At 43.3% G+C, this 27,112-nt stretch overlaps 1 protein-coding gene across 2 annotated transcripts in view; it reads right to left on the bottom strand.

The window, feature by feature from the left end:
* The window catches only part of JAG2 (jagged canonical Notch ligand 2), an 89,675-nt gene extending 63,018 nt beyond the window's left edge, over positions 1-26,657 (bottom strand). For both annotated transcript variants that reach the window (XM_028746275.2, XM_028746364.2), the window contains exons 1-2: positions 26,262-26,657; positions 25,071-25,394 (exon numbers count right to left, since the gene is read on the bottom strand). In XM_028746275.2, coding sequence (XP_028602108.2) covers positions 25,071-25,394; positions 26,262-26,342 — 405 coding nt within the window. In that variant the 5' untranslated portion in view covers positions 26,343-26,657. The remainder of the gene's footprint in view (positions 1-25,070; positions 25,395-26,261) is intronic.
* Between the last annotated feature and the right edge of the window lie 455 nt (positions 26,658-27,112).

Here is a 27,112-nt window from a genome sequence, read left to right as displayed (position 1 = left end):
TGGTTGCAATTTTCTGCTGTACATATATAAAAATTTTAGTTGTCAACCACTCTGGAATTGGGGTGTGTGTGTGTGTGTGTGTGTGTGTGTGTGTGTGATGAGCAGAGATAGAAGAGCTTTAAATTTCTTTTTTAAGAAATGCTTCTCGTACCTCATTTTGTAAGCATATTATTATGAAAGCAAGCCAATCATTTCAGAATCAGTCAAGTGATTAAAAGGCCAGTTGTGTTACCACAGGCCCGGACTCACTCATCAGTAGCACAACATGGGAGCTATGAAAGTAAGCATTAATATTGGGGGGGGGGGGTGTACAGTGGTACCTCGGGTTAAGAACTTAATTTGTTCTGGAGGTCCGTTCTTAACCTGAAACAGTTCTTAACCTGATGACTTTAGCTAATGGGGCCTCCCGCAGCCGCGACGTGATTTCTGTTCTCATCCTGAAGCAAAGTTCTTAACCCAAGGTACTATTTCTGGGTTAGCGGAGTCTGTAACCTGAAGCGTCTGTAACCTGAGGTGCCACTATATGTGGAATTGCTGGTTGTGGTTTCTAATTTCACAGACGGGGAACCATAGAGAACTCATGAGACCAATTCCGCCCCCCCCAAGTCATACCAGGCATAGCGTCTGTTTCAGCTCACCACCCTGCAAGAAACTCACAAAAATATTCACAACACAGAATACTGACCATTAAACCAAGGCGAGGGGTTTGTATATCTATTATCAGAACTGCCATTTTTATACTTGTTTTGTTAGGTAACTGCTAGCAACATGAAGGAGTACAAGGACTATACGCTACCAGAAAAGTAACAATGGCACATCTAGTTGCTCAACCTTATTAACTTGTCATTAGAGCCGTTTTATATGTGAATGCTGTTCATACCTTCCAGGTAAGCGACATTGGCATCACAACATGCCGACATATCTAATCAGGGCTGACTACTTCCTCAGGTCTTGTCCACAACACCTAAACAGGAAAAACTGATTGCACCATCGTCTGGATCCACAGGATGCGGCCCCATTAACCTGAGCCTGAAGCAGTCACCTTAATGCAAATAAGGTTTTATAATTAGGACTGCAAGCCACAATTAGTGTCTCAAATGGATAGAATGGCATGCCACGAACGGTGTAAATAAATATGTAGTTGACATATATAGCACCATGTTAGGCCAGGAATTTATTGACTTGCAGCGTATTCTACATGCTTCCAGCTACCAACCTGAATACACAAGCTTTGCATTGTCTATTGCAAACAGGGCCGTAGTTAGAGGAGGGGTGGTGAGGAGGGCCAAAATCGCAAAATATGTCAATTAAAATATCCATTATTGCCTCATAATAAAAGGTTTTAAATAGAGGGTGAATTGAATGGGTGGGGTGGGGGTTTGGAGGAGAGGAAGAAAGAAGAGCTAATTTGTCCATGGCTAGGGGGGCGCAATCTGGACGGTTCTGCCAGGGGCACAACGTCACCGAGCTACGGCTGATTGCAAAACTTTATTCTCCCACATGTGCTCCAGTTAACAGAACACAACACTGGTCAGGTTTAATAATGCCTTGTGTGTTAGATTGTGCGTGTGTCAAAATGCCTAACTGCACAAGTCCATGTGGTCCATCTGAATGGCTCCCAACAAATATTCCAGAGAGATCTTGAGCTAGAAACTTAACCTCTGGCCTGAAACACGTGTGTGTCCACAGCAGAGCCACTTCTCTTTGCTAAAAGGTGACATCACAAAACAGAGTACCAGGTTATTAGTATTCATGATTTTAAAGTTTGCTTAAGTTAGTATGTCCTGAGTCAGAAACTACAATGAACATATTTTGAAAGATACTCCTATGATAAATGGATAAATTCATCGCCAAAGATTAACATTTTGTTTTGGGGAATGAATCATCTCTGTTCAACTGAGCAAGATACTGGTGATGGAAGAGTGATTAATTGATACTGCTGGTTTAATTCATGTTTGCACACAAGCAGTGAGTCTCTCAGTTGTCAGAGAAGGGAGGAAACACAGTTTAGGGTGGGTGACATCTGAAGCCTCTGGCCAGTAAACCAATGAAGAGGCTACCCAATACTGCTGAGGAAGCCTTGCTCATGTGCGACACATTACAGTACACACATATAAGTTGAAGAATGAAGGAGAAATTGTCCTTAATGTACAGGTTTTGCACTCTGAAGTGTGTAGAGAACCTTAGAGACAAACTGAACCACCAACTCTTTTCCTGTTAATAAAGTAGATCCACTTTTGAAGAAGGAAGTGCAACACAATAGGTTTCAGCTCTTCACAAGAAATGTGAAGGATTGGAAAAAATCATTTCCCCCCCCCCATTAGAAAATCTGGAAAAATTGGGGAACACGGGGGGAAAAAACCCATATAAAGTATTTTCTCCTTTGGAATTAAACACTTTAAAAACAAGGTTTTATTCATCCAACATGTGCAGTATGAATATTTTACACACAACAGTCTTCAGAATTAGACAGTGATATAGGTCTTTTAATATTCATTTGGGATTGTTTGTGCTCTTGATACTAAAGGGGTGTCATATGCATTCCTGCATTCAAGGTAATTTGCATCCTCATCACATGACACCATTAGGAATCTGTGTATGGACAGAAGAACTCTCAGACGCCTCAAATACAGAATCAAGTTCAGTTTCAGGTTACCTTGCTGTGTGTCTATCAAGAAAAGAAGAATTATACCACTTGTATATATTATGCAAAGTAGAATAGGTTTTTTAAAATATCTGAAACCTTGGTCAGCATCTCCACCAACCCCTGCTGCTTGAGGTTAACATGGACGATATACAGCTAATTTCTTCAAAACATCTGAGTCAGAAGAGACTGGGCATGGTCTAGATAGAAGGATGTCTGGATGCAGTTGTGGAATGGATGAGGACTAATAAACTGAGTTTTAAGCATGAGAGGGTGGAGGCCCCAGGATGTGTGTGTCCCATGTCCAGGAATTTTGCTCATCCTTGATAGGGTTTAATAACCCTCTGAAGTAAGTTTCATACTTTGGGAGTGCTCCTGGAACCATGCTCCAGGGCTAGCAGCACCTTTTACAAGCTATGGCCGTTCTTGGTCAGGCCATGATGATTCACGCACTAGTAATCTCAAGACTGAATTATTACAATGTGTTCTACATGTCTGGCTACCCTTGCACCTGGATCCTTGCACCTGGTTCAGTTGTTGCAGCTGGTACAAGACAGTTGATGGGGATAGATTACTGCCAGCACATAACTGTGGTGAATAAAAGCTTGTACTAGCTGCCCATATGTTACTAGGCCCTAAACAACTTGGGTCCATGATATTATAAAGACCACATGTTCCCTTATCCCTTATCACTCTTGCCTGATCACTGAAATCTTAGTGAGAGTCTCTGTTGGTGGTCACCCTTGGCTCAGATGTGTGATTCATAATTGCCAGAAGCCATACATTTAGTGTTGTGGGGCCCAAGTTTAGGGAAAGCTCTCCCGACTGAGATTGGATAGGTACCCTTCTTCCTTAACTTCAGGCACTTGACAAAGACTTCCCTTTCCAGGAAGCATAATGCCTTAAATAACAAAACCATTAGTTAATCAAATGAACTGTTTGTGCGCGCACACACACAAGCCCACACACAATCTTCTTCACAATGTTTCCAAACAGAAACGCCAATCACATTGCATGCTCATATCTCATGCGCTCCTATTTTTGCAAAGAATCGCGACAAAAAAACAGCGGGTCAGCTACTCAGATTATATAGAACCAGTGGTCATTCATTTAGCCTGAAATGGCTTATATAGCACTGACAATTTTTACAATGTGTTTACAGTAAACAAAACCAATTAAACAAAATCCTTTAAGTTTACATATTGTCATCAGAACCTCAATACAAGTAATCTGATATGCTGGTGAGTAAGGCAATTTAAAAACAAGCTACAGTATTCCACCAGGCTACAGAAAGGAAGACATAGACACTGATGCAAAAGATGTCCACTTTAATTGGCCTCCCTTCTCCCTTGAATGATTTCCATTCTAGCTTGTCTATCTCTGTCCATCACTGCTGGAATCTTTGTAGTGCCACATCACAAGCCTGCATTTGCATGAAGTCTGGGCGGGGAAGGGGCGCAAAAGAGAAAGAAGGTTGCACAGTAGTAGTGGATGTGACATGGGAGGAAGAAGGGATGAACGCTGAGAGGAGGGAAATGGTGGTTTAAGACAACAAGAAGCGTTTGAACAGACTGGAACGAGAGGAACACTGAGGGGTGCTTTACAAGAAAATTGCAAGTAGAAATAGCAGAGATAGGTACAATACAGAAGCCAACTCCAAAAAGCTAGCACAACAAACTCTAAACTCTCTTCTTGCTGTACTCAAACCTTGTTTTAAACCACATTTTTCTCTCAATGTTCCCCTCTGCTTGCTCTACTCAAACCTTAACAGCTGCCACCCCCTTTCCCTCTCAGTTCCCCCAAATATTATTTTACTACTGTTACCATGTATTGTCTTCAATATGAAACTCCAGATTCAATTCAGTCATTTAAAACACGGGTTATTATTAACAAGCTAGCACCCACATACAGTAGACTTGCAGCATGTGCACATTTACCTTGTGTGATCACAGCTTTACACACTCTTGGTGGCTGGCCAGCTGACATCGCACAGATTAAAAGCTCTGTATGCACCAAGTTTTCCCCTACAGAAAGAGCTTTTGAGCTCTCAGGCTTGCTTACCATGTTTTGGGAAGGTCTCCTGATGGAGCCTCCCAGAGCCTATGCTTCCCAGAGCCTGGTAAGCAAGGTGGAGAGCTTAAATGGACAATTCCAGGGTTGCTCTGACTATTAACTGCTGAAGCAGGAGGGCTGTAGAGTAGGAGAGGATACTGGCTTCATAATTCAGCAAAAGGTAAAAGGGTGGTGAGGAGTTACAATGTGTGAGAGGAAGAATATGCAGGATGTTGATGGTTTACATGTCTTCTTCTTTGGCAATCACTTGTAGCCAAGTAAGATTGTCTTCCATAAACACGGTTTTTAACAGTGAGTCCGTAAGTGACCGTGGAGGCCAATTCTGGAATCACAATTCTGGTCTACATGTAAGAAGGGTTTCAAAAAAAGGAGGTGGGGGAGAAGGCGGCATGGATATGGGAATGAAGATAAAAATGGGTCTACAGAAGAGAAGGGAGAAGCTGGGAAGCTTTCTTGATTGGGTGGACAATTCAGCAAGCAGTGTCTTGTCTGGGGGAAGAGTCCCCTACTACATATAATAAAACTGTTAAGGGTGTCATCACCATGTAGTTTACATGTCTGCTGACAGGTGGCACTGCAAACTACAGTGTAATAACAGCTCACTGACCTCCCTGCCAACTTTCCAACAGCTATACCCCAGTGCTGCTTTGCCACTGTTAACACCCACCACTTCTCTTTTCCTCACCTTCACTGGTGTGTGTGTGTGTGTTGGCGAGCTGTGCAGTAGCAGGCAGTGCTATTATACTCACTGCAATTACACAATGTGAAAGCAATTTATACTGACAAAACCCAGGGTTCCCTTGACTACAGAGTTATTGGGGAAAGAAGAGAATGGAGAAGAAAACACATATTCCAATATACAGTTCCATGCTCCCCTGCAGAGACTTCAGGAGATCAAAAGGTACTATCAGTTTATCAATATATACAGCGAATAAGCAGTGTTATAGTCTCAAGTGCCAGGTCTGACTAAGACCATATCCAGAATGTGTTATGGGAATAGCTGGTCACTGACAAAATGCTAGCCTTCCCCACAGTGTTCCTCATGGAAGAACCTTAGGGTGGAAAAGGAATTAGCACCAAGACTAGATATGCCCAGAAGACCTTGTGTGCAGCTGGGACAGGGCATTCATATACACAGAGTGCATCTCCCAAAGCAAACATTCACTCCAGGCTTGAGATGGGTTATCTCTAAGACAGCAAAGTATCATCATGCCTGGAGACGAATGATTTTTTTTAAAAGGACTTGGCATGTGAGGTCTAGAACTATATTTAAGCTACTCGTTACATTTAGGGACTGTTGATTTGTTTTTCATTTTTCCAATCTTAAATTCAGCTCATTTTCACATAAGTTCAAGATTTAAAATGTGTTCATCGTGAAAATTAATCAGCATTTTAGTGCTAATTTCGCCTAATCTACACACATGTATTCATTTTCCCCAATACAATACATTTCTGTATATTATTTTTTACTGTATATTGTTTTATCTACACTGCACCATAGTACATACATTTTTGTAAACAATTAGTTGGCTGGGTAATCATATTGTAAAATTCAGAGATGTGAATTCTGAAGGATGGATGTGTGAACTCAATCAAATGTCTCCCCCATTCCTAGCTACTTTACTATGGACAAAAGTTCAGTGCCAGGCTTCATTTACTCCAGTTTGAATATACTGTAATGCTTTGCAGGACTGAAATAATACCACATGTCACTCAAACAGTAATATATTCAGAATCACTTAACATTTGATAGTTCTTCAGTAGCAGCACAGCAGGACAGGGGATGAAACAATAGAGATCTACTGTTTCTGTATCTAACAAATCTTGTTCTACAATTCTGTAAGATCATTTCAATCTAATGCCTCCAACTAGGGCACCTTAAAAAAGGAAGCCATCTGTTACTGCCAATGTAAGTTGCAGAACTATCCAGAATATTGAGTTACATGCATGCCATTTACTGTTACCATAAGCTGTTCTAACTTAGTTACATCTTCATTCAGAACACAGAACTGAAATACCACATGCATGCATGTACAAAAGAATTAAAATACTGGCAAACTGCAAGTGTCAACATTTTACTCCTAGAATTAATAAATAAATAAATTTAGGTTCTAAAACATGTCGCAAAAGTCCCTAAATTTGCTGATGGCTCATAGGAATTTGAAAATGTTCCATTCCTGGTAATTCACATTTAAGGTGGACTCCGAAGCACACTTACCCTATTTCAGTAGAGCTCATTTCAATCAAGATTCACTTAGTGTAAAGAACTGGAATGCAGGTTGGATTCCAGTCTAGTCTGCCAATGCCTGCTTGTCTTGTCTCACTTCTGCAATAGCTTTAAAGCTACAAATGTTCACTTCACATTTCCCCCCACATTTTTATGTCATATATGATTTTTGTTTCTCAGTTCCTTCCATTCCCACTCCACTGCAGAAAGTGCCAAGTGAACTACGGAAAACTCAGAACAATTCTAATGGGGTAACTACAATTGGTATTGAAAGATTGAGGGCACAAGGAGAAGGGGATGACAGAGGACGAGATGGTTGGACAGTGTTCTTGAAGCTACCAGCATGAGTTTGACCAAACTGCGGGAGGCAGTGGAAGACAGGAGTGCCTGGCATGCTCCGGTCCATGGGGTCATGAAGAGTCGGACACGACTCAACGAATGGACAACAATAACAACAATTGGTATTATTGCTATATAATGGGTGTGCATATGGAAGTGTTAAAACACAAAATTTACAGTGATTAAAGTAACAGTTAACTTGGTGTGCCTTGCATGGCTCCATATACCGTATTGGCCTGAATATAAGCCACACTTTCTCCCCAAATTCCGACCATGAAAAGCTAAAGTGTGGCTTATATTCACAACCTTATGGTAAGCAGCCAGGAGTGTGGGGCAAACAGCACCAGGAGCGTGGTGAAGCAGTGCCCACCCCACGCATAGTGCCCCATCCTCCCCCCAAGGCTGGGAAGAGAGCAAGGAAGGGAAAAGGCTGTTGGCAACGCTGTGTGGCTCCCCCCGCCCCGCTCCCAGTATGTAGCCAGGAACAGCGAGGAAGGGAGTGGCTTATATTTTGGGGGGGGGGTTGTTTTTCCCCCCTCTCCCCTCTCCAATTTTAAAGGTGTGGCTTATATTCGGGTGCGGCTTATATTCGGGCCAATAAGGTACTCTAAACCAGGCTTCCTCAACCTTGGCCCTCCAGATGTTTTTGGCCTACAACTCCCATGATCCCTAGCTAGCAGGACCAGTGGTCAGGGATGATGGGAATTGTAGTCTCAAAACATCTTTAGGGCCGCGGTAGAGGAAGCCTGCTCTAAACAGAAAGGACAAAAGATGACATTAACTGACGGGATGGGAAACAATGGATAAGCAAGCAGATGGGACAATTGAAGTCAGTAGTTTCTTGGTATGTGGCAGGATGAAGTAAAGCCAGGAAGAACCTCACAATAATTTTGAAGAGGTATGGGGCTGAATGTACATATTTCTAGATTACAGGGAATAAATTACAAGAGATGAAGATTAAGGCAATTTTGCACTTCCCACAGCAAGCCAAATTACATGTACACAGCTATATCCCACAGCAGATGTGTGTCTTCCATTTGTTTGCTGCAGAAAAAAACAGTATGCATGCAGTAGTTTATCTCCTCACAGTCTGCTTTTCACTGGGATTTTTAGGCTGGGCTCAGATGGACAAGAGTGTTATCAACCTGCAGGGCAAACACTTTTAACCATATAATCTATCTAGCTGGTCTGCTGAAGTCATGGTTCAGTTGGACAGATACTAAAGCTCACTTTGATAAGCTCCACCGAAATCAGTGGGATTCTACAATATGCACAGAGCCACTAAATATCATTTTAATAGCATGCCTGAACATACTTTGGATTCCCCATTTATTTTCCTCTACAGGGCCTCCCAGTGATGAATCAGAGCAGCCCACACTCACAGATCAAGACTATGGTGCAAAAGGAGGGAAAAAAGAAGTTTGACTGTTCTCCATCCCATTTTCCAGCTGAAAGTCTCTCTTTCCCCAAAACTATCAGAAGGATCATTTCCAGCAGGAAAATGGCACGTGCAGGATTGAGCATTGAACATTATTGGAAAAAAGAAGACACTATTCCAGTTCTGTAGTTTCTGCATCAGCAGAAATTTAAAATTTTTAAATTTAGTATCTCAATTTCTAGCTCTTAACTCAAGATCTTTTCTTAGATTTTGCAAGATATGTTATGAAAAAAACAGTGCTGGACATTAAATACTAAGGCTCCAGAATCAGTATTAAGGAACAGAGGTTCCTATTTCAAAAAGATATGTAAAGCTACTTAAAACATGCAAAGCTAGCTGCGTGCTTAGATATGAAGCAAGCTATGAGCCAGCAAGAGAGCTAAAGTCTTCAGAGAGCAAGCTCATGCCTCTGGCCAGACAACACATAACTGGTTACTCTAGAGACTATTCATCAGTTTCTTAGCAACCTCCCCATGAAGCAAGCAAAGTTTCTAATTTAGTTATCAGTCCTCCAACATGATCTTTCCAGTTAAAAGAAGATTTTGTATTAACAGCTTTATTCACTGAGCCAAAGGGTCAAAAACACAGGTCTAGTTCACACATCATCTTAAACCAGGGTTACAATTAAACTGTCATTTAAGTATGAACATGCAGCATACATGCAGGAAGTATGAAATTGCCGGTGCTTCACTCATTCCTGACCCTTGCTGGGAAACAAGCCCTGGTTTGGTTTAGTGTTGTGTCCAAACCCAGGCTTGTGATTTATTTCGTGGAAAGCCAATATGAGACTTTGGCCAATGATGGTTTGTTTGGAGATTCAGACAAAATGCTAAACTGGATTATAGCTTGTTTCCCAGTAGCAGTTGAGTGAAGCTTCCATAATTTCAGCAGTGTGCATGAACACACTGTACATTCACATTTAAAACATAGTTAACTATGGTGTTCCAAGTGATGTTTGAATGAGGTCAGGTTACTGCCAGCACCTATACCTAGCAGCTAGTAGGTCAGTAAAAAGGTTACAGAATTTTAATGATGAATCATACTAACAGGCACCAACAAACCCTTCAAAGCTTCAAAGTACATTCCTTTAGACGAGTTCATATTCCATTTCACTATTTATTATACATGTGCATACACAAACCCCAGGATAAGTTTTAGGCATGGGTAGTAGCAACAATGCAGTGAATATTTCATGGAAATATGACTAACCGTTAATGAATTGTTAAATGACAGTGCAGCAACCTCTTTGCCACAGCAGCTTATTGAATGAGTGATATCTCTTCATATACAAGTGTACTATCCACATATACTGTGGTTTATGGGGTTAACTGCAAGCAGGTGACCAGAATCCAGCCACATTCGCACGATCCATGACTCAACAAGAGCTATTCAGTTAGACACAGTAGATTCCCAACTTGGATATTGATGGCAAACATTCAAATTGGATAGTAAAATATGTCATACATGCAGTCAGAGCAATACCTGCGACCAGAACTACTACCTGCCAAGTTCCAGGACAATGCAAGACTATGGGGAGGGAGGATAGTAAGTCAGACTCTGTGGACCCCTATAGATTTCAGCTAGCTAAGAATTAGTCAGAGCCTCAAAGCATACTTCATGGTCTTAGAACAGCTCCAAAATACAACCAACAGCAAAAAACAGGGTGAACATCTTTAAAACAATTAAAGTTCCAAGTTAGCAACCAAAACAAGGCTACAGGTTTAAAGTTTCATAGCTGAGACTATGAATATTTAAGGCAGATGTTTACTAAAACAAGACAATGTACGGTAATCAGGGGGCCTGTTGGTAATGTTTTCTCCATGGTCTATATAGTAAGCAAGTTGAGAGAATAAATAAAAGTGTGGAAGGTGAGTTTTATTGCATGTTGTACATTAAAAACTCTGACAAAAACCCTCTTTCATATGCCAGTGAAGTTTATAATCCTACCCTTACACAGATACTTTGATACTTAATTGGCCTCTGTACATCTAATGAAGCGAGTATATTAACAACAGTTCTAATCATTGAGAAGAAGCAAACAACATTCTAAATATGAGTGGCCATTAGATTCACGTAATAGTATTCCAATTAATTATTTCTACTCAAAGCGTGTTAAGTAACGCACAATGCAAAGACAAAAGTGCTCAATGAGCTTTCTACCAGAAAAGTGTCTTTAGTAACTCGTTAATTTGCAAACAAATTTTGAGTCCAGGACTACTTGCCATAACATGTGCTGCTTAGAACTTCAATTTTAACTTCATTCGCTATTTTGGTGCCCATTCTAATTGGATCCTGTCTTGTTTTGTGTTCTGCTATTCTAAATACTAGAATCGTTTTCCAAACTTGATTACAATAGACTCACAACTTGTGCAGGCATTACATTCTGGGGCACTGAGCATAAATCCCAAACCGTGTCTACTCAGAACCCTGGAACCGCCCTAACGTGACCATCCCTATCTTTCTGTAGCCGACACACTGAGCAGGCCATGCCTACCAAGCAAGGCGGGAAAACCCATCATGGAAAAAGCTTTTAAGCTCTCTGCCCTGCATGTGTTTAATGTGTGAGATGTCAACTGGCCAGCCACCAAGCACATAAAGTTGCAATTGTGCAAGTTTAATGCACACAAATTGGAAGTCTATTGCATATCACTCTTCACACATCTTCAGATCATTTGCATAATCAGACCCTAGTCCTCCAATTTCTTCCGCCTACATGATGCTGTCTTGTACTGTAGCACACCTTTGGTCCATCTAACTCTGTACTATCTACTCTGATAGCAACTCAGGTCTCAGGAAGTTTCTCCAGCTGCATTTCCAAAATCTAGAATGTGAAAGGGTGCGTTCTTTTCATCAATTTAACCCACCTTAAATTCCCAACCAATTTTAAATCATCGCTGCTTCCTGGGGGAGTGAGTTCCATAGTTTGACTAAATGCTGCATGAAGCACTTTCTTTTACATATCTCAAATCTTCTAAGATTGAACTTCACTGGATATCCATGAATTTTAGTGTTGTGAGAAGGGGATACTTTTTCCCCTTTCTCCATGTAAGGCATAATTTTATAAACTTCTATCATGTTGCCTCATATTCGCTTTTTCTCTAAACTAAAAAGTCCCAAGCACTGCAACCTTTCTTCATAACGGAGTCGCTCGATTCCCTTGATCACTTTAATTGCCCTTTCATATTTCTGAAACTTTCCCAATTCTACAATATCCTTTGCGAGGTGAGACGACCAGAACTGCATACAGTACTCCAAATAGAGTCACACCATAAATTTGTATAATGGCATTGCAATACTGGTGCATTGGCAACCCAAAGTCAAAATTTTAATTGAATACTAGCTCAAGTTTTGCTCAGAAAAGATCCACTGAAATTAATGAACATGATTAAGAGAGGTCCTTTAATTTGAATAGTAAAACATTTGTTAAATGCCACCCCTTGTGTTTGCCATCAACTCAACAGGTGGCCTTTGGCAAGTCACCAATGCTCTGTTAGTGTATGAACACACGTCTATTGTTGGTATTAATAATGGCCTACCCTACAAATATATATGCACTATTAGTTCTCTCTACTGTTTACCCCTGCCTCTGTTTCTCTGTTGCATCTATTTTTAGACTATAACCCCCCCGGGGTAGTATAATGCCTTAAGGTGGCACATTATATAATGCAGAACTCAAACTGTTGCATGGATTTAACACATATTTATATGGTGCAGTTTAATCTATTTAATTTACAGTAGCACAAAGTAGAATTCAGAAAGTCCAACTGAACCTGCTTTGTAGATAGTGTACTTCTGTATTCACTAAACTTTACAAAGAAAAGCAGTTAGAAATCCAAACACTGGCCATAAAGCACACCTTTGATCTTACAGGAGTGCGGATATCAGACAACTTTTTTTAAAGATGTATTATAGGGAAATCTAACCATAACCAAGGCAAGTAAAGAAGCCAGAAATATCCAAATAGAGTATGGTCAGTAAAAACACAGGTGGGGTGGCACATATCAGAAACCCAGTGTATATAAAAGGAGGAGATCTAAAAATGCAAATATGTTCACCCACCAGAGTCTAGATTCTTTGAGGACAAAACTGATGGCAAACAGTAACTTGTAAAGATGTAAAGCATACTGGTTGTGTGTTTTTTTGCCACTTGAACTCAACAGGAAGCTTCCATCATCAATTCAGCGTACAAACATAATGCCACACATTCCCATGTTATTATGTTCTTGAGTTTATGCAGGAAGGGGGGCATTGACTTCCTAGCAGATCTCCATTTACAGGAAATGGGCACATTTGCATAAAATGACAAGTGAAGAACCTTGGGATGAATAGTGCTGCACACACTGCCTGAATGCTCCTCCTGTTTCGTTCCTCCTTTCACACAATCAGGCGAAGAAACAAGGAAGGCAACAGCTTCACGTTATGACTCAATCCAGGAGTGTGGCTTGCTTCTTCCCAAACATGCCAGGATCGCTAAGTTCTGTTACAAATCTGGCATCTTAAAATGAAACCATCCACCACCCACCACCAATAATTTATACCCCGCCCATCTGGCTGGGTTTCCCCAGCCACTCTGGGCGGCTCCCAACAAAATATTAAAATACAATAATTCGTCAATTATTAAAAGCTTCCCCAAACTGCCTTCAGATGTTTTCTAAAAGTCAGATAGTTGTTTCTTTCTTTGTTTCTTTCTTTGACATCTGATGGGAGGGTGTTCCACAGGGCAGGCACCACTACCGAGAAGGCTCTCTGCCTTGTTTCCTGTAACCTCACAGTGAGGGAACCGCCAGAAGGCCCTCGGTGCTGGACCTCAGTGGATGGGTAGAACGATGGGGGTGGAGACACTCCAGGTATACTGGGCCGAGGCTGTTTAGGGTACATTCTTAGGGTACTTTTGTGAAGAGAGGAATGATCAAACTGTGCTTGTACGTAGTATATAGCCTATTAAGGTGCATGGCTAATAATAAAAATTTCGTAAGTGAAAGCTTGTAATGATATGCTGGGTGATAGATTAGGCAAAGTCTGGTGGGAAGAACTAGCTGTACAAATGTAAGATGGAGGACACCTTGCTTGCCTGTAGTACATGTGAAAAGGATCTAGCGGTCTGAGTAGACCACAAGCTGAACATGAGTTAACAGTGTGATTGCCGCGGCAAAAAAAAAGCTACTGCTATTCTAGGCAGCATCAAAATAAATCTAGTGTTATGCTCAAGGGAAGGCATAGTACTGCTCTATTCTGCCTTGGACAGACCTGCAATACTGTGTCCAGTTCTAGGCGCCACAATTTAAGGGGGATATTGACAAGCTGAAACATGTGCAGAGGAGGGCGACCAAAATGATCAAGTTGTCAGGAAACCAAGGAACAGTTGAGGAAATTGAGTAAGTTTAGTCTGGAGAAGAGGAGACTCATATGATAGCCATCTTCAAATATCTAAAGGGCTGTCACATGGAGGATGAAACAAGCTTGTTTTCTCTTGTTCTGGAGGAAAGGACTCAAACTAATGGATTCAATTTATAAGAAAGGATATTCCAACTAAACATCAGGAAGAACTTTCCAACACTAAGAGACAATGGAACAGCTTCCCAATAGAGGCGGTGGACTCTCTCCTTCATTGGAAGACTTTAAGTAGAGGTTGGATGATAATTATGCTGAGCTTTTAGGGGTCCTTGAGGGTTCCATCAGACCCCAATGCGTATCTTTCAACAAAGCAGCCATACTTTCCCCTTTCATATGTAAGTATCACTAGGTGTGTATGTGGACAAGAAACGTAACTATTCCATGCAAGAGGAGCAGCTTTGGTGAATCTAGACGTAATGTAGATGTGCCCAGTAAGCAGCCACAAATCTCAACCACAAACTAGAAGCTTTGTCTTCTGAAACTGCAGATGTGCAGGACCAGCTGTTGTTTCTCTATCTGGCAAAGATACTCTACACATGCTTGAACAAGTTCCAGGATTTCTGAATTGCCTTTGACCTGTCTAGAGCAGCCAGTTTTTGTTTATTGATACTGAATAACATTAAGTGACTTTAGCAGCCGGCTCTTTATACAACTTATGCTGATTTACTCAGATTCTTTTCATTATAATTTAGTATCTTAATGTGCCTTTCCACACTTCACCTTGCTTATGTACTAATGTCTCAAATGCTCATCATCATGACCACCGACCCTTGCTCCTTCTTTCATCATTACCAGTACCTCTTTATTTTAACGTGTTGATTTTCTGCACGTACACAATCCTACCTAGATCCTATGAAGTATCTTAGTAAGGTGTTGCAAATGTCTTCATACTCTTTTGACATTATTGGTGTATGCTTTTAAAAGTTACTACGTTTTTTAAAAACCTGAGAGCAGTACAAGGATGAGGGTTAAATCTCTGCTACACATGTCCTTCAATGAAGACGCATCAGAAGACTCCTACTTGAAATCTACAAACATATGGGAAACTTCAGGGAGGAAAGAAGTAACTTCTGTGATACTGGAAGCCACTATCTAAGTTCAGCAACAGGACACAAACATAAGCACCATACTGTTCCCACTTAAAGGGATGTCACTAGTGCCCATGTTGAGACTTGCAATTTATTTAATCCCTTCCTTTGTACCCCCATCTTTCATTCATATGCTAAAGAGTCAATTTTCTAATTTCTAGAACTACAATATAATACCCAATTGCCACGTTACAATGAGGAGTTGACTGCTGCAACGAAAATGAAAACTTAGGAAAAGCTCAATTATGCCTACTTATTACTGGAAGGAGAGAACGTTTTCCTATTTTGAAAAGAAGTCACCAGGCTGCTAAAGAAATTTAGATGCTTACCTAAACAACCATCACCACCACATCTATCCAGGGAAAACATGCAAATCTGTTATTAAACATGAGTTCTTACTGAAAGAGTTCTGTGTTCAGATTCACACAACTCCAGTGGATCCTCAATTACTCCAAGCTGCAACAAGAATTTTACTACGTGGATATGACTTGCAAAAGTCATATTTATAGACCATGTGTGTCATATTCTCATAGACCTGTGGTTCTCTCATACCAAGCCCTATCCATGTGCAAAGGTTATCTCTTATTAAGTGATCTTTGGAGATGGGTCATGGAAGAGTTAGCAACATGGAGCATTCATGCTCTTTCCTTTCATTGAAATTCATTATCATCATTCTGATGGTTCTAAACATAAATGATAATGAATATGTGATCGCACAAGGTAAGTTAAAGCCTCTAGATATTTTCAATTTCTATGCACTTTTTAGGAATCTATAAGCTGTGAAGAATACACAAATGTGAAATTATAGTCTTAAAAAGGACTGGTGAAATCTACTCTTGGTGATGCACAGAATGCAAATGTTTATCTTCTTAATTTAAGGTCTTTTCAAAGAGCTGCATTAAAAGCAGTTTAAAATTGGTGGCTAAACAGCTCTATTATCTGTTTCCCCCTTGATTTCAAATGGAATATTTAGCAGTGCTGAAGTTGAAAAGCAACCGTCAACATTCATTTAAGAGAACTGCTAAAGTGCATAGAAACTTGACATTTGGTTCCCATGAAGTCGAGACACATTAGACAAGCTTGAAGACTGAGAAATCTAGCAGTCAAAGGACTCTGAACATAAAGTTTCTCACAGACTAGTAGAGACCCAACCAAAGCACATCCGGGACAGGGTATCTGGTGAGGGAATAATGCTGCCCCACCACCTATTTGAATTTTCAGGGGGGGGGGGGAGATTGTAGCAGCTAGAAAAAGAAGGCAATGGCTTATAGAAGATTTGAAAACGTAGTCAGTATGCAATCAGAAAATTTTGTCATCAGATAAGTAAATAGAAAAAAGGGTTCACAGCTCAGACACCCTCCAACTGGTAATAACAGCCAGAAGAAAAATACTTTAGGAATAAAAAAAGGGAAGAAAAAAGAAGAATGAATACTATACTGTATAGCAGTGCCTGTGAGCCAAATTAGACCTAGCACAGGTCCCAATCTGGCCCATAATATTTTCCCCAAAACAATGTCCACCTGCCCACACTTAATGTTGAACCAAAACTGGCAATGCAAAGGATGATCTTCCTTTGCAGGCATGGCTCTATCATACCCACTAAGGGAAAATGTTAATTTGGGTGACCTGTCGTCATTGTGATATCATGTGATTGATAGGTGCCCACTTGTCTATATGACCCAAGAGAGGTGAAGGAACCTAGGGCCTGGCTGTGCAGACCCAAACTATTCTATGGCCCATTTCTATTAATTGTAATGCAATGCATCTAGAAAGACTTGTCAAAAGAGTTATTACTCATCAGAAAGAATGTACTAGGCAACCATGAATGGAAGGCCAAACAGAGGTTAAGTAAAAGCCATAAAAGACAGTAAATCCAATCTTAAGATTTTATCAGGAAAGATAGCGATAATTAATATTGCTGTACACAATACCAGTGAAGCTGTTTATAGTAGTACACAGAATATTGGTCTGCTTCATTTTGCACACTGGAGAAGGTTCCCCTTTTCACCCCACCATCCTCTCTCATGTCAAACTGCCTGACAACTTGTAAAATGCTACCTCCAGCTCCCTTTGCATCTCATGATGCTGCTGGCTTGAGTCATGTGGCTTTGTTAAAACTTATCCCTTGCCCCTTAGGCACCTCTGGCTTTGTGCCCCTTCATCTTTCCTGCACTCTGCTAGCATCACGTTAACCTGAGTCAGAGGATGTGTTCTATTGTATGGATGATCTAAGAGGAATGTGCAGGCTTGAAGAAACCTGTTAAATGGAACAAGACAACAAGATCGTTTCTGACCTTTACAAGAGTAAGCCCTGGAATTTTACAGTAGTAAAAGCCAAGTGCTCCAAGGGTTCTCTTGAGCAACCCTTTACTTGTCCTTGAAAACAATACAAATGCTGGATGTATCCCTTGCAAAAAGGGTACCTAATGATAGGGGTAATTCAAATCATTAGTGATATATCAGACCCCCTGAATTATGAACACCAACTCAAATACAGGTAATACCAAATAGAACATGCCCTTAAGATTAAGAGCTTCCTCTCAATAGGGAAGAAAGGATGTTAAAAGCCAAATTACACAAAGTAAAGGATAAACAACCCTAATTAAGTGCTGGTATCAGGCAGCATGTCATTTACTGGTTGCTATAGCAACTTTTATTCTAGTGAAATTTGTGAAGATCTTGACAGAATTTTTTTTAAAAAATGCATTCCCTAGCAATTGAGGTCCAGAAATTCCCAGAAAACTCTTTGCCTGCCAAGTACGGAACTAACATAAAAGAAGATTGCATTGTTGCCATTCAGTAAAGTTCTGTGCCAACTATGAAACCAGAAGCCATGTAGATGGCTTTCAAACTATAAGCCATTTGCAGGACCATTAACTTCACTTGAAAGGTTTATGAAAGCCAAGAAACTAAAAAGCAACTAAAGCTTTGATTTTAGATCAAGTCACATTTAAACTACATTTAAACCATAGTAAACCAACAGTGTTGTGTTCTAAGAGCCGGTTTTAGTAATTTGCTTATCTAACAGTTTGTCCGCAGTGTTTGTATAGTAGCTAATAAAGTGCCAATTAAAGTTAAAGCTTTTCAAGCAAGAAAACTTTAAATGAAGTTTAGGGCAAGGAGTATGGAAGAGCGGTAATGAAAGGACAGCTGCATATACAAACCACACCTGACTCACTCTACCAGATTTCGACAGAATGTTCCCCAAGGTAGCAGTCTAAGCACTTCTAAAGAGATCAAGACGTTTCAACAGCTAAAGGCTTTGGATTTATGACAACAGAAAAAGAGCACACTATCACCGACAGTGCAACATAAAGAATGTTTACTTATAAATTCTGCTGAATCCATGGGATTTTTTAGGATTGCAACTTAAGTGAAGGAAGAAGTTAGGCCCCTCGAGGATCAGTATTGGGACATGTGCTTTTAAACTTGCACATAAATTATCGTATCTAAAGTTAAAGCTGTACAGCAAGGCAGCCAAGGTGCCAACAGCACCGGATTGTGCAGGGCTGTAAAACAGAAATGAATTGCAAGGAGCCAGGACTGCATCTGCCATCATCCCTGACTACTGGCCCTACTCACTAGGGCTGGTAGAAGTTCTAAGTACAACACTATCTGAAGAGCTGAGAGTTAACTGTTCTAGATGCATAACTTGGGAGCCGGACCCTGATGTATTATCTCTGAAGGAAGTGTCACTTGGGAACTTATCCTTAAGTAAATCTGCATGGAATGACAGCCTCAAACATTGGAAACACCTTTCAGATATAATAAAAGCCTTTTACTAAGTCTACCGAGTTACTCACCTACAAATATAATGGCGTCTTGCCAACTTATACCCATGTAAATTATTTTGTAGCATACCAACGGCCTGGAGGACAGGAGAAGGAAAAGAAATGGCAAGCAATATGCCTGGGTGAATGCACTATACTTTCCACAGGTGACCAGGCAAATGGTGATTTACAAGCCAGGATTAAAATAAAAACACACATGTGCTTTAGATTAACTGCGAAGGTTTTAGCATCAGAGCCGAGGGTAGGCTCTATCCAAGCTGAAGAAAGGGAATTTTCTGTAGCTGGCTGCACCATGCAAGAATTAAATGCTGTTCTATACCACTCTGTTGACTAGACCTACAACCATAAATGTAGCACTAGTCTCTTTGAAATCAAATAGGGGTAAGATCAAAGGGTAGAAGGTATACATCAAATGTTTAGGAATAAGTGTTTCTGCAACATTATGCACAAGGAAACAGAAGATCCAAAGGCAGTTTCAATATTTCTTATTGAATTACAAAGAAGAAAGGGAACAAAACTCAGAAATCATACAAGAAGTACAGTAGCTGCAATAATACACCAATATTTCCAGACTAGTCCAAAGAGATTGGGACTCTGGTATCTAAGAGGCTGCCTGTTCTATATTCATTTATCTGCAATAGCTGTAGTCATAGTCAACACAGACCAAGGGACAAACGTAACCTTATTGGCTAAATGTTAATATAAACAAACATAAGACACAAATATGGCAATACAATAACCAGTTGAGTTTAATGCTCCTAAGGAACCCCCTAAACTGCTTAATAGTGGTGATCCGCTCCTGCAAGTTCTCCAGGAATTCAACAGCACTAGGGAAAGGTATTTCCTTTTCATACCAGCATTACAGAAGGTGATGAGGCTTGTGGTGCAGTCCAAGCTTTGGAAGAGAAATCCATGCCACTTAGTGCCCACTGGAAAGCACTGCAGGAGGTGAAAGCAGACCCCATGCCTTCTGTGCAGATCAGAAAATTTGGGAAGAGGAGCAACTGGGCTTGTTTCCATTTCAGTGGGGTTGAAACAGAAGCAACATTGAGCACCTCTCCTCACCTGTATCACCTTGCAAAAGAGGACTCAGGGTGGGGGCTGTTGGAGATCATGAATTAGGGTTATAGTTCTGATAAAGTCCTCAAAAATACAGAGGAGGAACAAAGTTAAGATTAGGCAAACAAGACTTATTTTCACCACTTTGAAATATTCAGGTACAAAGACACAACACTTCTCAACAACACACTTCTCTTTCAATGCTAAATTCATCCTAGCCCCGATGAGCATGACATCCTGTGGCACCTACATAATCAAAGTGTGCAGGTGCAAGAGAATGCAAATCACTTGCTCTACAAAAGGGCCATTCTGTCTATTTCCCAGGGTGCCTTAGGCTTCCACAGAGGCCATTCAGGGATTTCTGACTTGGATCAGTTGTTGCCCACTACTGAGCTTAATCTTCAGTGGGCTATTACAGGAGAGTAATGGTGCATTCTAAGGCACAAACACAGTTAATACGTACAGGATATCAGCAAGACAACAGGTATGCTTAGGTTCTGGGATATTTCTTTAGAATGTGCAGAAACTAACTGCAGTGCAAAGGTATTCCATAGTAGAGCTGTAGAGGTATAGCTATCTTCCCGTTTACTGCTTATGAACAGTGTGGAATAGGTGGAGCTGAGACTTAGGAAGATGATCTCAGAAATTCTTAAGCTATGCCTGTCTTACAACATGATGGGACTTTGCCGAGTGGGGAATAAGAAGCTTTATCGGTGGGATTATTTGCCTCCCCCACCCCTGGCTACATGAACTCCCCCATGAGAGGCATGAGGGGTACACATTCAGTCTCTAGACCGAACTACAGCTTCTTAAAATTCGTAAGGCCACGTATGTCACACAGTGCATTTGGCAATTCTACTAATGTAGCAGGCAACCTAACAGGTTTTCATCACATTCACAAAACCGTATTCAACAGAATAGAACTGCTATGACGAATACCATCTATTTTGGTTTATTAGAAACTGCAATACTCCTGGGAATGGAAGCGCTATCCCATATAAAAACCTGGATTTCCCACTAATTTGAAAACTGTACTCTTTGTTTTTAGCAATAATTGTGAAGATTCTGAATCGCTTTCTGTATCCTCTGCTGAGAATATCAAGGCCAGCCACAAGTCTTATTCAACCAGGTACGCTTTAAAGAGAATGACTATGGCAGTCAGACTAGCAATCCATAAAATGAATACCAGCAACAAATATTTGGGTAGGAGACGGATATTGGATGCGCTGCTCTCAATCAGCTCCACTGCATGTTTGTCCAGAGGATTGCCACAAGACTGAGCAAGTTACTACATACACTCTGCTGAATACAGAAGGTGGCATGGTCTGTACTTGTTAGCGCTGAAACGACTCAACACACAATCCTTTCTTCAGATTTCTAAGCTCAGAGCCCGGCCCCTAACAAACAGCATTACTACTGGAATTTATATACCATCTTTCTTTTCAAGGGTGATATGATAGCCATGTTCAAATATATAAAAGGATGTCATATAGAGGAGGGAGAAAGGTTGTTTTCTGCTGCTCCAGAGAAGCGGACACGGAGCAATGGATCCAAACTACAAGAAAGAAGATTCCACCTAAACATTAGGAAGAACTTCCTGACAGTAAGAGCTGTTCGACAGTGGAATTTGCTGCCAAGGAGTGTGGTGGAGTCTCCTTCTTTGGAGGTCTTTAAGCAGAGGCTTGACAACCATGTGTCAGGAGTGCTCTGATGGTGTTTCCTGCTTGGCAGGGGGTTGGACTCGATGGCCCTTGTGGTCTATTCCAACTCTATGATTCTATGATTCTATTCTAAGATGAAATACAGAGGTGGTTCGCAAACATATAAAAGCCAACAGCAAAGTAAACTATAAAGCCACTTACAAAAATACAGCCACCCATAATTAAGATGCATAATAATGAGCATGTACAAGATACACAGTAAAACAACTTCATCAAAACTATAAAACATCCATCATTAAAACATGTAATATGCCCATTAAAACAGTTTAACCATTAAAACAGAAATTAGAACTATTAGAACACAGCTTGCCATCAAGTTTCTTCCACAACACTTAGTTGCCTAACTCCCACCACCAGAGTCCGCAAAGCAAATTCTCTAAGTAACAGAGCATGAAAAAGATGTTTTCCAATATATACAAAACCATCTCCCAGTCTGTCTTTGGCAGCTGGGCTTATTGCTAACAGTTATGTACTATAGGAGTCCAGAGGAATCCATTCCAGAGCTCTTCTAAAGATCAACCAACATGTTTTAGACAACTCCTTTTCGTAGCACACAGGACACACCTTGTTCTATTACCTGCTATTGTGGAGTTGCGATGTCATCCTGTGGATACAGCAAGACCAAACTACATGACTACCAGTATTTCCATAGGTCTATTTGACTGACATGTGCACACCAGCTGATGAGAAATGGACTATCACACAGCTGTTGAGAGGCTGAAAATGGCAATAAAAAAACCCATACAGTTGCTGTGTACTTGATGTGCGCATTTTTTGGGAAGACATAGTAAAACACTGAAGGGACAGGATACCCAAATCCTGTCTGAAATCACCCCAGGCTTCAATAATCACCCCAGGCTTAATATTTTCCCCACCCGAGGGCAAAGCCTCATAAGGCTACAACACATGAACGTTTACTTGTATTTTAGCCCCACTTTCCTTCAATCATGGAACCCAAGGTTGTGTATATGTGGTATTGACCAGACCCAAACCCTCATGAGCTTTCACATGGTCTGCCCATTTAGACCAGGTCGAGATTAAAAAAGGGACAAAATTTTATAAACACAAAATAAAGTATGCCAAACTTCTGCTTCCAAAACTCTGGTAATTTAATGGCCAAAACGCCAAAGTTCACCGGATCAGAATAACCTCTCTTAATCACACATCATGGCAATAATAGCAGCTGTTGGACTCGAGGGTGTTTTCTGTCAGTCACAGGCCTCTGACAGGAAGAAATGGGGGGGGGGGGGTTTCCTCTCCCACCCCGGCTGTGTGCATATGGATAAACTTAAAGCAGATTCAATCCAGGCTTAAGATTCATAAAAAAGAGACCTGTAGCCTCAGACAAATTCTCAGGTCGCATCCTCCACCTGCCACCCAACGTCTGAGGAAAGCGAGCTGCTCGCCGTCGTTTCGGACACAATTCACTCTGCACTTGCTCAGAGACTTGCGTGTGACTAACCCACGGGGATGAACAGCCCTAAGTCTGTCAGTAGTGTGTCAATGTCAACAGGTTCACCCCAAGTTTACATCTGTAGGCCACCACACTGCGCCATGACTACCTCACTAGGCGTGCGCCTCTCTGGTTGCTCCTAAAAAATAAATAAATCAGAAGGCAGGGGCAGTTGCATGTGGTTTTCATGTGGTTTTGGGCACGGAGGGATGCATTCTGAAAAGACCCCAAGTTGAGAAGAGGTGCCTTGCTCTCTCCACAGAATTCCTCCCTCAGAGAAGTGCGCCCTACTGCGACGACGCGCGCTACTTGAACCCAGAGCCTGGGAGGGAAGAGGAGGAGAGGGAGGGAGGGAGGGAGGGAGGGAGAGGCTGGCGGCTCCCTCTCGCGCCCTCCCCGCTCCAACGGTCGCTGCCGAGGCGCGCGCCAGGCGGGCGAGCCATTCCCGCCCCGCCCCCGCCCTCCCCGCCAGGTCTGGTCCCAGGAGCCAAGCCGCTCGCGCCCTAAGCGAGCAGCAGCACGCGCGCCCCGCGCTTCCCCGTAGCCCGCGGCTAAAGCGCAGCTGCTTTGCACTGCGAAACCGCCGCCGCCGCCTCTTTCCACGCCCTGCCGGCACACTTCTCTCCACACACACACACACGCACCCCCGCCCTATGTTCTCTAGGCATTGCATTGAGAGCGGGGTGGTGTTGTGCACTTTATATATGCATGTATTCTATGTAATTAAACGGCACGAGCGCAAGGCTAGCCGCACGCGCCCCCTGCTGGAGAAGGTACCATTTCATTTTATTTTTATTTTGCAAATACACGCCCCATTTGGGGGGGGGGGGCAGCGGGCGGGAATTGCTTACAGCATTCCCCCCTCCTTTTTTTTTAAGAAAACAAAAATAATCAACGGGTTCGCAGCAGCAGCGCCTTGTGCCCCCAAACACCCAAGGGTATGGATCGAAGCCCGTGCAAGCCAGGCAGCACCTTCGCATCTACAGTACCCCCCCCTCTCTGCACAGCCTCGGCCCCTCACACCTGGATCTTGCAAAGCGCGGGGAGGAGGCTGTCACGCAACGCACTTCCTCCTCCCCGCCGCTCGCAGTTGCTCCTATGAGGAGCAGGCACGCCCCTATGAGGAGATGCCTCTGGGTGTGCCCTTTCCCAGGTTTTTTTTATTAGGCAAAATCGCCCCCCCCCCCACTTTCCATGCAACACGCTGCTAGGAGTTCATTATCCCCAACACCTGGGGCTCCCTGGAAAAAAATCTCTACTGCCCGATTCCCCCGCTCCCAGTAAATAACCAGCCATTTGCACCACCAGCTGCCACATCCTTGCAGATCCGCGCGGTGCAAGTCACTTGTCTGCTACTGTCTGTCGCTGCTGTGAGGAAGCCCTCCTGCAAATCCATAATGTAAGCCTAGCGGCATCGGGGCTGCTCTCCCCCCCCCCCCCCCCCAGGAAACAAACAACCGCTCCTCGTTTCTCCTTTCCGGGGGAGCAGCGGAGAGAAAACGATCAGTGCGCGCCTCTCGTCTGTCAGTTAGAATAAAACGCCTCGCATTTTCCAAGCAATGAACCGCGATTCAAGTTGAGCCAGTCCCTGCCTGCACTTCGCATAAAACCACAGAGGGCGGAAGGAAAAGCACCTCAAGTTACAGAACTGCAGCTAGCCACAAAGGGAAGGTCATCCAAATAATTCTCCCCCCTCCCTACACCAAACACCATTCAGCGCATAGCCTCTATACCGTGCACAAAACCACTTATGCCTATTGCTTAATGATGAGCAAATCTCCACACGCGCGCACACATTTATATATATATACTGTGTCTTTTTTAAAAAGGAAAGTTGACCTACCGGCCACGCAAACTGGAAAGGGATAGCAATCCTGCCCATGTCGTGACTTTTCCCCTGATGAAAATTGCGGTTGTTGAGATAAAAAGTATTTCCACCGAGAACAGGAGTAGATCCGGAGCCGTAGCTGCATGCTCCAGTGGTCGTGATTTTGGCTTGATACTCCTTTAAGCAGACTTTCACGTAAGTGTCGCACTCGTCCCGCGCGCAGTCCAGGTTCTGGGGCTGCTTTTTCATGCCATCACAACACTCCCCATTCAACAATTCTCCGTTTACATTCTTCACCGAGTTAATCTGCAGCTCGAAATAGCCCGTGGACTGGGACACCTAAAAATAAGGGAGAGGGAAGGAACGGGGGGGGGGGGGTGACAGACACACACAACCTCATTACTACAGTGTCTTGGGAAGAAAAAGTGCGCGGAGATTTACAAGCCAGCAGCCACTCCGCAGTTTCCTACGGCAAATCAAGCCTTCCCGAAAAACTATTATAACTAGACGGTGCTATTAAAAGATGAGATCGAGAGCTATTGGGGGACGACGACAGGGTGCCGCAATTCCGGCTAGCTGTGGCAATAGAGAGAGGGAAAATATTCACAAGCCGTGCAAGGGAACTGCAGAATGTTCCCATTTGCAACTGAAATAAGCAACTCCCAAATAAAATGATTTGGGATTCATACAGTCGTAAGGGAGACCAGCCGAGCTATGCAAACCGGTTTTGTTTTCTGTTTAACAAAAAAAAAAAAAAAAAGGCAAGCGTTCCGCGGGTGGGCAGATAAATGGATTATAAATCATAATTGGAGGAGAGAGAAGAGGAGCGAAATTCTCCATGCAAACATTGCACACGGCAACTTTGCCTGCGCTCTTCCAAAGCAAACACGCCGGCTTGGAAGCGACGCGTTTGGAAAGGGAGGCTGGCTGAGATCTGCAGCAGAAGCCACGCTCTCCTCTTCCCCTTGAGCGAGATCGGGCTTAAGTTTCGCAAAAAGGGTGCGCTCCAGATTGCCACTCTCTTAGGGGGGGAAATATTATCCAAAAGGCAATCCCCGCTGCAGCATAGGCGGCTGAAGAAGAAAGGTAAGGCGGGCGCTGCGATAAAGATCCTCTCTGCTCCCCTATCCCTTTCCCGCTGTTCCCCTTTTATTTGCAAGACAGCAACCCCCCCCCCCAAAAAAAATAGAGACCGCGTTGTTTTACCTGCACCCATAAAGTTAGGAGCAGCCACAGCCTAAGCGCCGCCGCGAGGAGAACCCAGTGCCGCCTGCCAGAATCCAGCATGCCTGCTACCCCGAGCTGAACGCCGTCGATCAGGGAAGACAATCCATCGACCGGCCGCTGCTCGGAGCATCGGCGGCGGGAAGGGCAGCAGGGCGGGCGTCGCGCGCAAGGTGGAGAGCTCCGGCCGGAGCCTGCAGATCGCCGCCGCTCCTTATCGCCAAAGCCCCGGGCAGATCCTGGCGGGCGCCTGGCGCGCTCCTGCAGCCGCAGCGGCAGCCAGAGGGAAGCGCGGGTCCGCCGGCAGCTCAGCCTCGCCACTGCGCTCGCTCCTCTGTGCGCCTCTGCTGCGCGAACAGCCAACAAGTAGGTGCCGGAGTGACAGCTTCATTGCCCATTAGACGGCGCCGCCACGGCCTTCATATTCATGAGGGGGAAGGGCCCGGGGAGGAGGAGGAGGCGGCGGGCGGGTGTGGCCACGCGGCTCCCGAAAGGGCTGGGCTAGCGAGCGAGCGGCAAGGCCGGGCCAAGGCGGGGACGCCGGAGCGTGCGCGCTTCCCAGCGAGCCGTCGGAGGCGCCGCAGCCGTCGACCTGCCGCTCGCCGTCCGCCCCGCGGCGGGCTGTTGCGCAAGCCACTTGTTGCGCGTGGGCCGGGCCCGACCCAGCACGTGCGCGGCTGCACGGGGGTGCGGATCGGGCGTGTGCCTTCTTGCGCCCGGCACGTCGGCTCGCGCCGCCGCCCGCGAACAAGAAGGGAAAGTAGCTGCTCTCTCTTTCCCTCCCCCCCTTATTTTCCGCGCGTGCAGGTAGAGCCCTTCGCGCTGATGGTTGC

Source organism: Podarcis muralis, chromosome 1 (assembly GCF_964188315.1).
Source record: "Podarcis muralis chromosome 1, rPodMur119.hap1.1, whole genome shotgun sequence".
NCBI lineage: Eukaryota > Metazoa > Chordata > Lepidosauria > Squamata > Lacertidae > Podarcis > Podarcis muralis.
The sequence above is the reverse complement of the archived record's forward strand: the minus strand, read 5'-3'. Positions and strand labels throughout refer to the sequence as shown.